Source organism: Mastigoproctus giganteus, chromosome 12 (genome assembly GCF_048544385.1).
Source record: "Mastigoproctus giganteus isolate SK-2022 chromosome 12, ASM4854438v1, whole genome shotgun sequence".
NCBI classification, from domain to species: Eukaryota; Metazoa; Arthropoda; class Arachnida; order Uropygi; family Thelyphonidae; genus Mastigoproctus; species Mastigoproctus giganteus.
Genome location: NC_143586.1, coordinates 15000201 through 15018744, shown reverse-complemented (window position 1 = coordinate 15018744; position 18544 = coordinate 15000201). Strand labels below are relative to the sequence as shown.

The 18544-nt window shown below is 36.3% G+C and overlaps 1 protein-coding gene across 4 annotated transcripts in view; it reads right to left on the bottom strand.

Moving 5' to 3' along the window:
• LOC150076724 (splicing factor U2AF 50 kDa subunit-like) overlaps positions 1 to 18544 on the bottom strand; it is a 221650-nt gene that overhangs the window by 161750 nt on the left and 41356 nt on the right. The window contains exon 2 of one of the 4 annotated variants that reach the window (XM_090385650.1): positions 16110 to 16152. The exons of the other annotated variants lie outside the window; for them this stretch is intronic. Within the exon in view, the coding sequence (XP_090241776.1) occupies positions 16110 to 16122 (13 nt within the window). The 5' untranslated portion in view covers positions 16123 to 16152. The remainder of the gene's footprint in view (positions 1 to 16109; positions 16153 to 18544) is intronic. 4 annotated transcript variants of the gene reach the window in all.

The following is an 18544-nucleotide window of genomic DNA, read 5'->3' as shown; positions in this document are numbered from 1 at the left end:
GCAGGTTAGATGTGTGGAAGTGAATAGTTTGAATAAATAAGTTCAATTCCAGGTAGAACTAGACAAATTATGAGAGCATCCTTGGCGTCCTCATGGGCTAGCGATGTGCAAATGTATCTCCAATTCACACAGATGGATCAAAGGGTAGCATGAGTAATTACAGACCTCTTAGTTTGACTTCTGTTCCAGGGAAAATACTGGAGTCACTGGTTAAAGAAGCATTGCAATATCATCTAGACAAGACTGCAGTAATAATTCAGACACAGCATGGGTTTGTTAAGGGTAAGTCTTGTCTGACAAATTTGATTGGATACTATGATGTGATTACAAAGGAACTGGATGCAAAAAATAATTTTTAAATCATATACTTGGATTTCAGGAAAGCTTTTGACACTGTTGTGCATGGAAGACTACTGTACAAATTGGAGCAGTATGGTATTAAGGGTAAGTTGCTACAATGGATAAAAGGGTGGTTGAGTGAGAGAAGATAGAGAATGGTAATCAATAGATGCTGCTCTTCGTGGACTAGTGTTATTAGTAGTGAGTGTCCTTAACTTTAATGAGCCCAACACCGAACTCCCAGGGTTCGGTGTTGGGCTCATTGTTTTGTATATTTATCAATGATATGGATGAAGGTATATCAAGCTTAATGTCAAAGTTTGCAGGGTTGTTAATAACAACAATGACAGTATGCTGCTGCAACAGGATCTGGAAAAGTTGGGCAGATGGGCTGAGAAGTGGCAAGTGAAGTTCAATATTGACAAATGCAAAGTACTGCATGTGGGTAGCAGTAACCCCAGAGATATGTACCAACTGGGTGGTGCTATACTCAGGGTAGTGGAGAACGAAAGAGAACGGGGGGGGGGGGGTAATTATGCAGTAAGATATGAAGTTTTCCGAGCTGTGCAGACAGGCTGCCAGAGTAGGTCATGGGGGTCTTATTTTCAATGATATACAGGAATTTTGCTAGCAGGGATAAGGAGGTGATTATCTCCTTGTATAAGGCAATGGACAGGCCACACCTTCAGTACTGCGCACAGGAATGGAAGCCTCATTTTAGGGGGGGATGCAGAGTTGCTAGAATGAATAGAGAGAAGGGCAACATGATTAGTGATGGAAAAAAAAGGGTGCTTTTACCAAGCTTCTGGACACTTTGCATATTCAAGGTGATCTGATTGAAGTGAATAAAGCCTTGAATAGTTTGAGCAGGCTCAATGCTGGTGGGATTCTTCTTCTTGCTCAGATTACAAAATCAAGGGGGAATAAAGTGAAATTGAAATGTCGTGAAATGTCGAATAGATGTGCGGAAATTTGCCTTTAGCCAGCGGGTAGTTGATTGCTGGAACAATTCCATCTGTCGCTGTGGAACTTGATAGCTTAAATAAATTCAAGGAAGAAATGGGAAGTGTTTTTGTCTGATGCTGTATAAGCTTGCTTTCTTGCATCATATGCCTCTACTACTGTTAATTCTTCGAGAAGATGGATGGGCAAAAGCTTGTAGGTGGTGTTTTTTTTTTTTGTTTTTTTTTTTGCTTATGCTAAAAAAGTAGTAGTAGTAGTGGCAAATGATGCTACAAAGCAAGCTATATATAAGCTTGCTTTCTTGCATAATTTGCCACCACTACTTCTACTACAAAAAAACTATCACTGCATGCAAGTAATATGCCTTCAGACCATAAGATGCAGGCAAATCAATTTTGTGATATTTTTTAGGGAAAAAGTGCATCTAATTCCAGAAAACACATGTTCTTTCCTCTAAACTTTTACTTCATCTGCCATTTCCAAAATTCAGTTAACCAGTTCCCTAAATTCAGTTATTGTTTGATGGCTGAATGAAAGGAAAACAGAAGAAAGGAAACAGTGGAAGCTTCAAGCAACCGTTTGCCAATTCACACAGCATAACTCACTTTGTGGCCTACTGTGTCTTTTACAGAAGGGGCCAGTGTGGTCTGCTGTATCTTTTATAATAAAAGCTACTCTAAAAATAAACAAGTTCTCAAGGTTGACTGACCTATCAATTTTTTTTTTTTTACCTCTACATACTTTTTGTGAACAAAATGTTAAGTGGACAATATTTAACAAGTATAATATTTAATATTGTTATAAAAACTAATATGTAGGTTAGTGCAAATGCATCATTTTAACATAGCTATCTACCAAAGTAGTTAAATTAATGAATTAATTAAATTGGCATCGTTTTGGTTATATCTCATATTGTGACTGCCTTCACGAGTTGCCATGGTATTGTACCTAAAATAAATAAATAACACTTCACCAGTGGAGAAGACTATTGTTATTTATTCTCAGCGGAAGAGAAGCCAACAAGCTTTGAAACGGTGCCGTCTGGGTGGTGGTGGTGGTATCCACTGAGAATAAATAACAAGTCTTCTCCACTGGTGAAGTGTTATTTATTTGAGGTAGTACAATACCATGGCAACTCATTGTGAAGGCAATCACAATATGAAATATAACCAAAACGATGCTAATTTAATTAATTAATTTAACTACTTTTGTAGATATAATTCATTATTAAAATGATTCATATCTACAATATTAAAATGATTCATTTGCACTAACCTACATATTAGTCATTCTACCTCGTACATGAGGCCTTTGCCCTTAAATACTTTATGCGTTATAAAAACGATAATATTTGCAAATACTATGATGTTAATTTTTGGTGGATGTTTGGATCTGCTCTTTATGCGTAGGTGTATTTTTATTTTGATGCACCAAAATATGCTCTGCAATAGACTATTTGCCAGCTCTACAGTTACTACTCAGAACCCATCTCATCTTTAGTGGAAAATACAGATTACATAAAATAATTTATAATTACTAAATTAATAATAAGTAAATCATAAATTAAATGACCATAAAATCAATTTCAGAATTTGTTCAACATATTCACAAGAAATAAATTTTAAAGAACAGATGTTGTTTTGATGTGGTGTCCCTCTATACCTACATGGACCATGCTGCTTCAATCAATTAGATCACATTTGAGAGACCTTTTATTGTTATTTTAAGAAGTATAACCTTTGTTAAATAACATACAGGTTTGGGATGGAAGAGGGCACAGATTCTGTGGTTTGTGTGAATACCATGAATTTAGTAACATATTCCTACTGAAAAAATTTACACAGGGATAAAAAATAAATACCTTTTCTGTTTATACTCTAGAATGGCCACAATGTGTCAAAGGAGTTCACAAGATGAGAGAATGCAAGAAAATGCTGTGTGCTGTTGTTTTGCTGCTCTAGTCTGAAGCATGATTTCCGTTTAAATTCAATATAATTCAATATTTTTAAACGGAATTGAATATAATTGAGTGCTACACTAAACTAACACGTAAGTGCAATAATAACACTACTCCAATTCACTAGTTATGCAGCAACATACTCGCCTATCAAGTTTAGGTTATATGATGTATTATTCTATCATGTTTACGTTATAAGTTAATCATAATTGATAATACAATAATCTAATTAACACCAATCTCCATGAAAGGTATTTTGATTTGAACTATCGTGATAACTTTACCACATATAAAACAATTAGAACAATTAGAACACCTTGAACTTGAGCTGACCGGGCTAGCCGAGTGAGTAAAGTACCTGCCCGGCAACCCAAAGGTCGCGGGTTCGATTCCCGCCTCGGGCTTGGATCAAAGTACTGCAAAAACCTTGGGAGGTGCAATATGGCCACAGAAGCCGATGCGCCAACAACTACCAAATCAATCAACCTTGAACTTGAAGTTTAACATTTCTCGATTTTAAACTTACACTGCCATTTCTCACCCCATATGTAGAATTATTTTAGACCTTGTTGCAAGAGCTTACCTTGATTACTGTCATTAACCATGCTACCAACCTTTGTATCATCTGCAAACTTAGACATTAAGCCTGACATACCTTCATCAATATCATTAATAAATACTGAAAAGAACAATGGGCCTGAAAACAACACTAGCCCATGAAATGTTCATTAATAACTACTCTGTCTTCTCCCACTGAACCACCCATTTATCCATAGAAGAACCTTGTCCTTAATGCCACACTGCTACAATTTGTATAGTAGTGCTTTATGTACAACAGTATCAAAAACTTTCCTGAAACACAGGTATATGACATCAAAAATATTTTGCATCCATTTCCTTTGTTATTACATCATAGTATCTAATGTAATCCTCCTTTGGGAATTCAGGATACATTTGCTTATCTCCATAGGGACCACTCCTCAATCCAAAGGTGCTCTCATAATTATGGGTTTGGGTTAGGGATTTGCTTACCTCTTTTGCTGCTTCCCTTAAGATAATTAGATCGATCCCATCCACAGCCTTTTTACATTAAGCTTCAATTTCTATTCCACTTCCCTCTCAGTTATCAAAAAATTATTTAGCCCCCTGTTCAACTCTGATAAACTTCTGGCATTCCACTCCCTAAAGAACTCTTCATGTCTGCAATCTGAGCAGGATCATCAACAGTAAAACTATCATCTGGATCAATGTGATTCAACCCTTTTCTTCCACTGTTAATATAAGTAAAGATGTCTCTGTTGCTTTTCTTGGCATTCTTTGCAGGCTTTGTGTAATCTGCTTTAGCTTGTGTAACCTCCTTTATGACTTGATTACAGACTAGTATATTTAACACAGGCTTCTGTATTACCTGATAATTTATATACATCCCATGTATTTTTCTTCTCTGCTACAAGTCTAGTCTCATCTCTTAGTTGGTATGAAAAACCTAGTAGCTTCTATGATTATTTCTCTGAGTGCTTCCCATTTAAAATTTGGTGTTGGTTATATTATCATTTGGTCGCAGTGCATAGAATTTAGAAACTGTCCAAGACCACTTTAGTCATCCTTATGAAAGCAAAAGCCATTCTCTTTACCCTTGACTGTAGTTGTGTCTTTAAGTAAATCCTACATTAAACAATCCCGATTAAGCTATTTACATTTTAAATACAGCAAACAATACCACAAAAATTTTAAACATTATTAAATTAAGCTGTATGAATTTTTAAATACACAGGAAAGTATTACAAAATTTTTGTGGTAACTATACAGTTTCTGAATGAGGAACACTTGGCAGATGGTTACAATGTCATCATGATACTGTGACCCGACTGCAAAATAGCAACTTCTGGAAAGTCTGAAGTCAGATGAGATGGACAATGAACATCCCTGACAATTATATAAGCACTACAGTTTATCCTCTCACCCCCACAACTTCAAAAAGATATTAGTCTTTTTTAGTGAAGGGAATTTCATGCTCTTATGAAACTTAGAACTATGCCAGCAGTTACATACAGCTACTGGTAGAGCCTTTCTCTCTACCCCCAGTCACACCTAATCTGAGATAGCAAACAAAAAGGGAAGCCTGAAAAGGTTTAGACACCTTAGGGATCTTTTACATGAGCATGGCAGATCTTCCGTGGAAGTTGGTATCGTTGACGTTGAATTACAAGGCAATATAGACAGACGAAGTAGGTGGAGCATGCAAAACACAGCATATAGCATGACAGATAAATTACACAATTGGTTTCTAGTAATCTTGCTCTATAATGTCATCAACTTTTGCGCCTGGCAGACATACCCTAGTCCTATTCCACCTATCCTTCTTGCACAACATATTTACCATTTCTCTGACAATAAAGTCACTGGCAATAACCGCCTCCTGTGGGACCAGTGTATTCTGCCTTAGAGATTGCCGCTGTGTTGTCTGATGCACAAGTGTGAACTCTGGCGTTGAGTTGGGCAGCTGAGAGCTAGATGGGGGGGGCCCCATTTTAATTCCTTCTAGGTCATCGACTCTACGCTTCGAGTTCTCATAAACGCCCATTGGAATGCTGAGTTAGCACTAATTTCTTCACACCAAAATTCTCCTATCTGTCATTTTCTGGCAAACTGCAAAAAGGGAAAGATAACTTGGAAATGTTCAGGGTTAACTCCTGTGCTTTTGTTTCTCAGGAGATGCTTGGTGTGTAGTGGCTGTGCATATAGTCTTGTTATTTAATAGCCACACCCTGTATGCCAGTATAAGGAAAACTGGAATTTCTGTATAGAAGGATTAATGCTACTGGGAGGAAAATGAGCATATGTAGCACAACAGTTGCTTAAAGATACATCTAGTGCAAGAAGTGCAGTTGAATTGGTTACCATGAGTACTATAGGACCGGGTAATTTTGCTCAATATAGCTGTTATACATAATACCTGTGAATTTAAAAACATCCATGTATAAGTATCAATGTAACAAGTAAAAGTGAATAAGATAAATAAGTAAAGTAAATAAACAAAAGGCACACATACTTAACATAAAAATGCATATAAATAAAAAAAAAATTCAAATAAGCAAATAAAAAACCTACTTACAGATATATCATTAATCACTCCCCATTTTATAAAAATAATTCAGAAGTGTAGCCTGTTACATCAATTTCAATTTGAAACCTCTTATGTTTCCTTTTATTACACTTAGCAAATTAAAAATGCCATCACAAGTGTGACTGATTTTAAAAAGTTCAACTGATGTCTCCACAACTTTGAGCTTGCGAGTAAGTTGCATGGATTTTGTAGTGATTGCATCTTCAACAAATTCAATATTGTTGTTGTCACCATCTTTTTGCTTAGTAGTCTCTATTACATCACTCTCATAAGAATTCCAGCAAGCTAATCATCATCCACATGAATGAAATTGTCAATGTCATTAAATGTCCAAAATGGGTAATTCCATTTTATTTCAGTCATTCTGATAGAGGTAGTAGATTGTCTTCATTAACATTCTGATCACCACTGGATTATTCTCCGGATGATAAACCAGATTTCTGAAACAACTTATCACAATTTCAGGTGTAACGGCATCCCATGAATCTTTCAGTACATGAAAGAAATCCAATACAGAAATACTGTCATGTTAGTCTCATTCTCATCAATCAATGGACCAGTTGAAGAATTAAGAATTGCCTGAAATAACCTTTCAAACTTTTAATAATGTCTATGTCTATTAGATGTTAAATAGAGGTTACATCTGGAGGCAAAAACGCCAGTTTTATGTTAGATAAATCCAACATGTGAGGGTGTGCTGGATGGTTATCTACCAGTAGTAAATTTTCTTATTTTACCTTAATTCTTTGCCTTATGGGGGGGGGGGGGTCAAAAATCAAATGGTCACATCAGTATTTCAGAGCAGCAATTTCATATAACTTTATTGTCCTTATCCACTTGCCATAAATATCCTCAGTAGAATTATTCTCTTAATGACCAATCATGATATAGAGATGCACTATCTTCTGGAATCAAAGCTTTAATCTAGTACAGGCACCGGACCATTTATCTGGCTTCCAGAAAACTGGCTATTTTTGAAACTGGCTAGTTTCGAATCTGGCGGGCTTTTTTTTGACAATGTGCAGGTGCAGAATATAGCAAATGTGAATCATAGCAATCAATCGCGTGTCAGTTTCAGTATGACAGCTGCTGCGTACACTTGCCCCTCTACATGTATGTGATTATTTGTCCCCATTTATTATAATTTTCATTTAATACCATGTCTAAAAGGAAACATTTTGCGCTCAGTATATCGAAGAAAGTAGAGTTATCTATGATATCAAGAAACAGATACTTAAAAAATTCTACAGTGATGTGCCTAAATTAATGGACAAGTGAAAAACTTTACACCAATCAAAGAGTGTAGACAAGAACAGTGTTGCTTGAATGGATTAGGCAGCGTAAGAGTGATAAGTTTCCACTTGATCGTTCCATTATGCAATGGCCCAAGCTAAAAACTTTTTCACAAGGAATTAAATTTGACAACTCCATGTGAATATTCAACTGGGTGGTTCAACAGATTTAAACAAAGGCATGACATTCTCAAGCTGAAGGTTTATGGAGAAAGGGCTTCTACAGACCACAATGCTGCAGAGGCTTAGATGAATTTACCAAGTTAGTTTCTGGTGAGGGACTGTCACCTGAACAGGTGTACAATGCAGATGAAACTGCTTTATTCTGGCATTACATACCAAGGAAATTGTATGTATCACCAGATGAGTCTTTCCCTAGAATCCTCAGCAGGGGCTAAGGATTCTAGGGAAAGACTTACGATTCTTGCATGTTCCAACGCAACTGGCACCCACAAGTGCAAATTACTCACTGTTGGGAAAAATCAGTATCTTAGGGCATTTAAGGGAGTCAGGGTGTTTCCTGTCATTTATAAGGCAAATAAGCAAGCTTGGATTACAACACAGATTTTCACCGATTGGTTTCTAAAGAACTTTGTGCCTGACGCCAGGGCTCATTGTAAATCTGTGGGACTACCTGATGAATTTAAAATTATTTTAGTGCTTGATAACTGTTCTGCACACCCTCCTGCTGAAATTCTAGTCAAGGACAATGTATGTGCTGTTACTTGCATCCCAACTATACTTCACTTATTCAGCCTTTAAACCAAGGCATTCTTTGTGCGGGCACAGGGATGTATTTTTGCGGAAAATGCTAGACACTTGCAACAAAGCTACAGGGATAAAAGAATTTCGGGAAGCATTTAATGTTAAAGACGCACTTTGGAGTGCAGCAAAGTTCTGGGACAATGTACCCAAGAATACTTTGATAAATGGCTGGCATAAACTATTACCATCTAACTTATTTCTTGGCGGTGAGGATGAACCTGATTTTTGTGGTTTTAGTATGTCTGGTGAAGAAGAAATAGTGAAGAATTTATTGGAATATGCAAAAGGTTTGTCCTGTGAAGTAGCTAAGTCACTTGATGAAGGAGCTATACAAGAATGTATAAACATTGATGGTGATGCTCCAGTTGTGCTCCAACACTGATAGTGAAATTGTAAATATGGTAATGAATGCTGATAAGAACAAATCAGATGAGAGTGATGATGACGATGGTGATGACAGTGCACTGGAAGAAGAAGAGAAAGTGTCTATAGATAGGTGCATCAGCCTGACTGAGGAACTGATTTGGGGAATGGAGCAAAAGAGCTTCATCAGTGAGCAGCATATAACGTGGATGTATAAAATACAAGAGGTTTTCATTAAAGAAAAACCAAAGTATATGAAACAACAGAATCTGCAAGACATATTTCCAAAGAACAACCGGAAACTTTCAAGTGAAGTTCAGCCTGAGCCTCAACCTTCAATACCTGTGCTTCTTCTCTTCCTGTCCCCCAGATGAAGATTAGTGGATTAATATTGATTAAACAGACCCTGATTTAAAAGTGTATTAATTTGTATCTGTTAAATACAATTTCTTTCTTTACTTTTCATTGTTTATTTTATATTTTAAGTATATATTAAGCCTTGGTCCAGAAAACCGGAAAATCCAGGTCACCTCTAGTCCCAAGCTTGCCGGATAAATGATCAAAAAATCCTTCATGCTAACATACTGTTTACATAAGGTTCAGCATTCATGGTTTCACTAAAAAAATTATGATTCTATGATGTTTTCTATTTGAATTCGATCCGAAAAATTGACTTGCAAATAAGCTGGTTTCTGAGTTGAAATTTTTAAATTGTAGTATTGTTTCCTCCTAACCTTCTTACTTTCATGCACAACTTCCAAGTAGCATTGAAGATGTGTCAATCTTCATTGCCACAAGGAAGATCATCCTTTCTCTGCATTCAGACAGATGAACAGAGCATTACCTCTTAATACTTAATATCAATCTATTCATTTCAAAATTCATAGTAACTTTGACATATTCAGAAATTCATTCATATCAGAGTTCATCAGGAAACTCTTGCAGCTTGGAATTTGCCTAATTGAAGCAGGTCTTGACCAACAATACATCACAAGGCTCTAATTTCAAACTTAACCAGTCCTCCAACTCAATAATTTCAATTTTAGATTTCAAGGGGAATGGCTCCCCTTGAAATCTAAAGAAAACAGATACATTTCTCACTGAAGCAATTTGGAAATGCTTTAATGTCAGAAGTGCAGTTGGCTTCCTTAAAGTGGGTTCTTTTCTCGATCAGTGCCCTTCAAATATTTAGTGAATGCAATCATATGGTAGTGTCACTTAAAATTATCAATTACATTTTGGTCCACAGGCTGTGATTTTGCATTGGGGAATGATAATAGACTGCCATTCCATCCCCACAATCCTGTCATTAATTCATTTCATCAAGGTTGTCTGGGCAACCTATGACAATGATCTGCAATGCCTTCTTTGACAAGTCATCCTTGCTGAGGTAAATCTTTACTCCAAGGTGGAAATTATGGCAGAATCACTCTTGAAACAAGGTCCTTGTAAGCTTTCCTGTTTCACTTCTGTGGGAAGCTAAAGTCTTTCAAAGCTCCTAGGTTCTTGTAACGATAAAAAGTGTCAGTTTCAAACTGAAACCCTACATGACACTGCTTCCCAGATAGGACTAAAATGGGGTGGGTGGGTGTAAGAACATAAGATACCATACACGCCTACATGTAACCCAATGATTATTTTCCAAATCTCTCACATGATGTACACAAGCCCATCTATCAAGTGTCACCTGATTTAATGCTTCTTGCCGCACAGCAATTACATTTGATTCATTGTAAACTACGCTTCTACCAACATTTTTTCATAATGTGATTTTGTCCGAGTCCAACAGAATTCGATAGGATTGAAGTCACAATGGTATGGCAGTAACCTTAAAATTAATAGACATGCTTTTCTAAAAGTTCATCCAAAGCGTAATGTCTCATTGCAAGTTTATTTTCAACAGCTCAGTTTTCTAAGTCCAATGGATAAGAAACATTATTTGGACAATTTAATTTAGTCCTTTTTCCATGCAGCTGTTGGAGCCCTGTTTATCTGCTGTGAATGATGGGGTGATTGTCAAATACAATTACGCTTCTTCTTGGAGTATTTGGTAATAACAGGTTTCTAACCGCTGAAAAATTTCAGAATTCACCAAATCGTGGTAATCATATGCTCAAAAGCAAAGGTGGTAACACTTACTCTTCTTTACTTCTGAGCCAAATAGCAAACTTGTACCTGGAATCCAGCTGTGTTCGTTACCAGCGTGCAGGACAATAAATCGTGCACCTTTGCTGCTATTTGCACTTTTCAAAAGACAGCTACCAGATTTATCTTGCTAACCTTTGTTGCAGATATTCATTAGATTCACTAGATTCATCTTGCTTGCTCATTTGTGCAGATATCTTCTCCTGGCAACTGCAATGTCTGCACACTCAGTTAAAATGTTTACAATTATCATGCTTTTACCATTGAAATCCAAGAGCTTTTATGATGTGGTGCAACAACACTTAGTTATCACTGAATTCAATCTCCTCCTTAATCAATTCCAGTAAATTGTTTAATGAAACATTCTAATTATTAGTGTATTTATTATGATCAAATGCCTTAAACAGTTTTTACTGAAATTGTTGATTCCAGTAATACTTCCACGTCTTTTTGGTCTTCTTTTCCCCAGGATCGATAGCTTCCATTCAGTATCCACATGCTTAGTAATGCTTACTCAAGAAATTCCTAATGCCTGTGCTCCTCTTTCATAAACGAATGCAACATTTAGTAGAGATCCTCCTTTTTCCTTTATGAAATAGGCCATCACAATTCCCAATATAACTGCATGCCTTTGCCATCTTAACTATTACCATTTAAGCTTTTTTTTTATTGACATCTATTATAAACTGTCTACAATTTCTTAAAACAGAGGTGAGATATGGCAACAACTATATGAATATTTCTAAGCAATTCATACATAAACACACAATCTGAAATGTATATATACATGTATGCTCACAAAAGGGGATTCATATCTGGTGAGTATGGGCTTTGCACACCCAGGGTCCTGAGCTGGATATCATCATTCTTCTATTTCTTGGTGATTTCCTTCTACTTTTGACTCTCTCTCTCTCTCTCTCTCTCTCTCTCTCTCTCTCTCTCTCTCTCTCTCTCTCTCTCTCTCACAGGGTAACTCGGGAATTTTTTTTTTTTGGCTGGTGCAGCATAAACTTCAGGCTTCCTTGCACCATGTAGATAATAATAATTAATAATAATTTCAGCAGGGTGTCAACCACTCAGACATGTATGTAGTTTTTATTCCAGTGGTCAACAAACATGCTGAGAAAATGTAAACCGAGGTCCGGCCCATCAGTTTTCCCCATTAGTTTGTATTTATGTCATATTTTTGAATTCAATTTCAATATGAAAATTTTACAGTCATCCATTTCTCCCCGCTAATCAAGCACCCTTCCCTCCCTGCAACACCCGAAATGTCTAATTCCCCCCCTTTTCTGTGACTCAAATCTTTATAGTGGCTCCCTCCATGTTCATGATTGATACTGACCTCATTTACTAGCCTCAAAATAAATACAGCAATAAATTCAATTCTGAAAAACCTGAACCCAGTTTGTTTTCTAACCTGGCTGAATATTTTCTCAGAGTCAATACTGATGAAGTGTTGAAATGCCAAGCACAAGTTGGGAAAATTTGTTATTTCAAGTTGCTTCACTTGTCAGTTCTCCAAATAAGGATTACCATACATCAATTCTTTCTTCTTTCATAATTCCATCTATAGGTTCTCATGCTGAAACTGACAGAAGAGAACTGATGTCACAGACCATCTACAGTTTCATCAATTTCTCTACCTCTAACAAAATCAAGAAGCACTGGAAACATGTTCACAAATTCAAATTTGAAAATGAAATTTGTGCTACCCCAGCATTTATAAAAACAATTTTTCAATAGGAACTTGCACATTATGTATTCATATGCAGACATAACATACTCCCTCAGTGAGAAAAAGAACAGAATCTCCTCCTCTTGTTTTAGGCTCTCCAAGAACCTTGGCAGCAGAAATTCCAATGGCTAAGTAGGAATTATCCTTCTGGTTTAATCTGCTATCAATTTCCAAATTGGAAATGGAACATTTGAAAACTGCTAGTAAAACAAATTTGCACATGGCATTCTTCAACGTAACTTGAAATAAAAACCTCCAGCCCTATGTACCTTATGAGGTACATTGGAATAAAAAGTTATGTTCAGATGTTCAAGCAAATTACTTTATTCAAGCTAAAAGAGAGGAACATGAACAGACTTTCTACAAGAATAAGAATTGCAGAGCTCTTTTCATATTTCAAAACAGAATAAGATTTAAAAGAAACAAGCAATTGCTTTATTCTAGCCAGAACAGAAAAACATGAACAAGCTTTCTGCATGAGTGAGGATGACATGCCTAGAATTATCATTTGGCTTGGCCTGTTTAGGACTGCTTTCATCAGTTTTTTCTTAAATTCATCAACTTGTCTTCTTTCAAAACTTATGGATCATAAACTGAAATTGAGTACAAGTCAGTGGCACTCATTAGTGATTGCTTATTGTACCATTCAAATTTGTTAACTCTGAAAAGTGCTCAATATTGCTTTTCTGACCAATTCTAACTTCTTTATTAAATGGTGCTGCAACTTAATTTCCAACGCCTCCGTAGCCAGGTGGGCAGGAGCAGCAGTGCGTAGCACACGCTTCTTGTTCAGACCGGGGTTCGAGCCCGTGACCACCAAATACGGAGGATACGGAAAGGTCAGGGAATAACCACCGCATATCCCCGGAGCAATATGGCCTTAGTTGCTAATGCTCCTAAAAACCAAATAACAAACAAACAACAAAACTTAATTTCCACCAAATTTTCATCCCCTTTCACAGGAAGGCAACAGTCTCCTTTTCAGCACACTAATTAATAGTACAAGGGCAGTCTATTACCAGCAAGTGCCTAATCTCCTCTTTTAATAACCATGCTACTCCAGTTTTTAGACCTACCATAACAGGCACATTATCAATACAATGCACCAGACGGTTTTTTAAAGGAATCCAACATGCCTTCAGATTATTCAAGTGATGCGTTAGTTGTACCCAATAGTCACCTTCCAAATGTGGCACTGAGAGCAAGCTGCTTTCGATTTGATGATTTTATTATTATTATTATTACAAAAAGTCACCACAATGCTTGGACTTGCTCTGATTACTACAATCGGCAAAGGTAAAGAAAGCCTGCACGAGAAGCACGCAAAAGTTCAATGCAATTTACCAGTAAAAGTACTTTGCTGTAACGGCATTTGTATTGTTGCTCGCTCGGTAAACAGACGGTGGGTGTTATTGGACAGGAGTAGAAATTGAATCCCATGGGAGATTGAAACCCTCCCGAATTGGAGGAGGTAACCTGACCATTTTTCTTTAGAATCACTAGTGGATAAATTGTTTATTAAGAGAAAAAAAAAAAAAAAAAGGCAAAGGAAGCCCACACGAGAAGCATGGCAGACCTCGAAAAATTTACTGGTGAAACTACGTTACCAACATTTTTTACGACGCCAGAACTTCCAATATGACTCTGTTCGTGATTCGATTAGTGATTCTAAAGGAAAAAAGGTCAGGTTACCCCCCCCATACTTCGGGAGGGTTTCAAACTCCCATGGGATTCAACTTCTACTCCTGACCGATAACACCCACCATCTGTTTACCGAGCAAGCAACAATACAAATGACGTTACGGCAGAGTACTTTTACTGGTAAATTTCATCAAACTTATGCATGCTTCTCGTGCAGGCTTTCTTTACCTTAGCCCTACAATCTGTAGTAATCAAAAATATCCCATTTTTCAGAACCATCACTACCTCTTCTTTCTCTATCTGTGCATGCTGTTTTTGTTCTTCCATAACTGTATTCCTTGCTAATTTGCTATCGAGAAACATATTTCTGAACAATGCACCTGCATCATCAACACAAGTCATAGGAAGATTATATTCTATGACAAAAAGATGCAGATAAAAAGTCAGGACATGTGATATCATCATCACACAATGAAACGTAACATCTAATTTTGCATTTCTTTCTATGCACCACATGCTCTCTTCGTGTTTATTGTTTACTAATGTCTGATTACACCACACTTCCTCTGCTTGAAATTGAAAATATCACATCTACATACAGTACACAAAGCAAACAAGTTATTTTCAGATTTTGCAACACATGGAAAATCTTCAATATATGTTTTCTGAAGTTTTATATTTCTTTGGCATCTTACTGAACATTGTTAATTCAGTTTTGCACTACACAAGTACTATAAAATGATTGTAATAACAGAGAACAATGCTATCATCCCAGGTTTCTATTTTGCAATGTACACTACCACAACAAATCTGATGGCCAATTCATTAACAAATATAAGAAAAAAATTACAAAATAAAAAATATATATAACAATAATCCAATTTTAACATATTTTTATTATTTGTGAAAAGAATAAAACTGAATTTTTGCAAAAAGATAGAGTAACTTTTTTACCAATTATATTAAGAGGGAGATGGAGAAGGGTCAAACTGAGTAAAGACAGATTCTCCATCATAAATCCAGAGTTCACAGCTATGGACATGGTAGAAATGAAGTGAGGATGGCAATCTTGTTTTTGAGAGCACAAAGAAATGCCCTCTAGCCCAAATATAACAAATTGAAGTTTTTTTTTATGACTTGAATAAATCAATTAAATCTTGTTATAAATGGGCAAATTTCCCCTTTGTGTTACATAATTTGTGAATGGCTCCTTAATGATTTACCATTACTAAAAGCTAGTGACATACAGCTACTGATAACACTACTACTTTTAAGCTGCAGTTCTTTGTGACTTACAAAATTCTGCCTGTAGAAAATGTTACATAATCCACATTTTCAATCAAAACATCACTTAGAATAGTAAGTTCCAATAACTTCTGATTGATTAAAATATCAATGAAACTGTAGTTTATCAGCTGCTCAGTACAAGCTAAAATTTGGCAAGCCACAAAATATACTCAGGATGTGCAAACTAAACATACAGATTTCAATACATTCAATCATATATAATATGTGGAAAATAACTGATAAACTTAAAGGGCATTTACTCATTGGTAAAAACTTTAACCCAGTTTTCCTTTCTTGAAAACCATCATCTTAGTCAATAATAAGACAAGTGATAATTTGCATACAAATTAATAAATTCCTGCTTGTAAGTATCTGTGATATATACCAATAAACACTTTCTACGTATAGTACAAATTCACTTTTCTTTACTCTCATGTTATTTAAAAATTTATTAATTAATTAAGCTTCTACCTGCTATTCCTTTTAACTTACCTGTAGGTCTCATTTCTTCCTTTGTGTTGTGGATGGTCGTTAACTGATTTTGTAAACAAGGTATTGAAAATGAGTATAATTGATATTTAAATCAAATGTAACATATTAATGTGCTATTCTGATGCATTTCTTTTATTTAATAAAGAAATCCATTGATATTGATGGTTACAAGGTGTCTGTATGTTAGGCCATCAATATATCACAAATATGCAAGAAGATGTCAAACTAAACTTATATTTAAGAATGATCAATGCTGATGGAAATTTATTCTAATACAAGAAATAAATTACTGTTATCTTGGCGACTAGAGGTCACTACATAGTTTTATAATGGCACAGCCTGAGGAAAAGAATCTATTGTAGGAGAGGAATCTCAAGAGGCAGTAAAGATTAGTAATGAGAGGAGGAACTATACTCCAAAAACAAATTTTTTAATTAAATAGTATATGTAATCAAGTGCAAAGATTTGCCAACAACCATCAAATACAGAGACGTCAAGGTTCAATGACATTCTTGAAGTTGACACAATGTTTGATGAATAAAGACAATTTTAAGAGAACTTTAGTGGATGCTGCAAAGAGACGACAAGTGAAGAAAAAGTCTGAAAAAAAATGGCAAATTCAGCATACCATGGTGAACCCTGGGAGTAGTAGTTAAGGAAAATAAACAACATAATAATAAATTTTTAGCAAGTAAAAGTAAAGTGCAGCCATTATCAACCCACTGCAGGGTGGAAGCCTCCTCAACAATTCATGCTGAGGGAAATGGACCATAATCTGCCACGCTGGTCCAGTGCGGGTTGGCAGATCGACCGTATTCAGCAGTCAGGGGCTTGAACCCCGGTCTACTCAAAGAGCGTGTGCTACTGCACTCCCGCTCCTGCCCACTCGGCTACGGAGGCCTTCTTAGCAAGTAAAACTACCAAATCTACAGGAATAAGGGCTAAGATGTGCAAAGCTAAGATTTTGGAAAAGACAGGGAAAACTAGTATCAAGAAGGTTCAAAAATGTTCTGGATCTTGGGGGGGGGGGGAACCATAACTAAGGTAATCAAACATAAAGGTAAAGTTATAAACAGAAAAGAATTTTAGAAGTATGAAATAAATAATCTGATGATTTGCTAAACACAAGAGCTGAAAACAGTACTGCAGACAAAGAAAAAGATTGAAATGAAGAAATTATGAATGCTATTTCTTTATTCAGGTAGAAATGAAAAATCAAAACTAGTGATGAAATGGCAGTATCACTGCCTTTTCATCTAAAGTATCATTGCCTTTTCACTCTCTCTTTGCACTAACTAATTCTAACAAATACATGTCATCAAGTAAAGACAGAAGAATCCTTTTTTGCAAGGTATACGAGGACTGAATTTTAGGATTCAGATTAACTAAGATATCTTTGTCCAATTGGAGAATTTGTTGGAGATCAACATTTAAGAAATTAGTAGTAGATATTCCAGAAGTTGAAGGTGTTTATACACGGCAAGGTTCTTAAAGTGGAAGGTTGAATGCAATGTGCTGACATCAGCAAAACTACGAATAGGATTTTCTGTCATTGGAAGAAGGTCATTAATTTACAAAAGGAAAAAGGAGGAGTGGGAGAAAGACTTAACTTTGGAGAACACCAACATCAGTGGGGAAGTCAGAAGACAGCCTTCTACCATCATCCTCAAAGGTCAGTCACAGAGAAAACTGGACATCCAATTACAGAAAACAGTTGGCAATCCATAAGATGGAATCTTATTTAGAAGAACTTCATGTCAAACACAATCAAAAGCCTTTGAAATGTAAAGAGCAACTGCTCAAATTTCAACAAACTTTTCCACTAAATCTGTCCATGGGTAGGTGACACAAGACAGTATATCACTGGTGGAATTCATACTGGGTATATTCTTACCATGTGTGTGCCATATCCAAAAATTTCATTACTTCACACAGCATTCCCCCCCCCCACACTTTTTCTTACTACTGATTACACCTAACTAATAGGTGTAAAACTAATAGAGTAAGCTTATCTGCGAAAAGATCTGAACCTCACAAACACTTCCTAGTTCATTTCACAAATATACATGGTCTCAATTCTAATCTCAACTATGTCCATTTCCACTTGGTCTGCAAATCCCATGTACTTTTTCTGATAGAATCTCAGTTATCGGTTGATTCAGCTACTGCTCATCTCAGTGGCCCAAACTATTCACTGTATAATTCCTTTAGACTCAAAGGTGGTACTTGTGCATATGTCTGTTCCGATATTCCATGTCAGTGACTTGGTAATTTGGAATCTCCTCTTTTTGATCTTCTCTGGCTTAAAATCTCTCTACCTCTTTTTTTTTTTTTTTTTGTAGTTGTTGGCGCATCGGCTTCTGTGGCCATATTGCACCCCCCAAGGTTTTTGCAGTACTTTGATCCAAGCCCGAGGCAGGAATCGAACCCGCGAC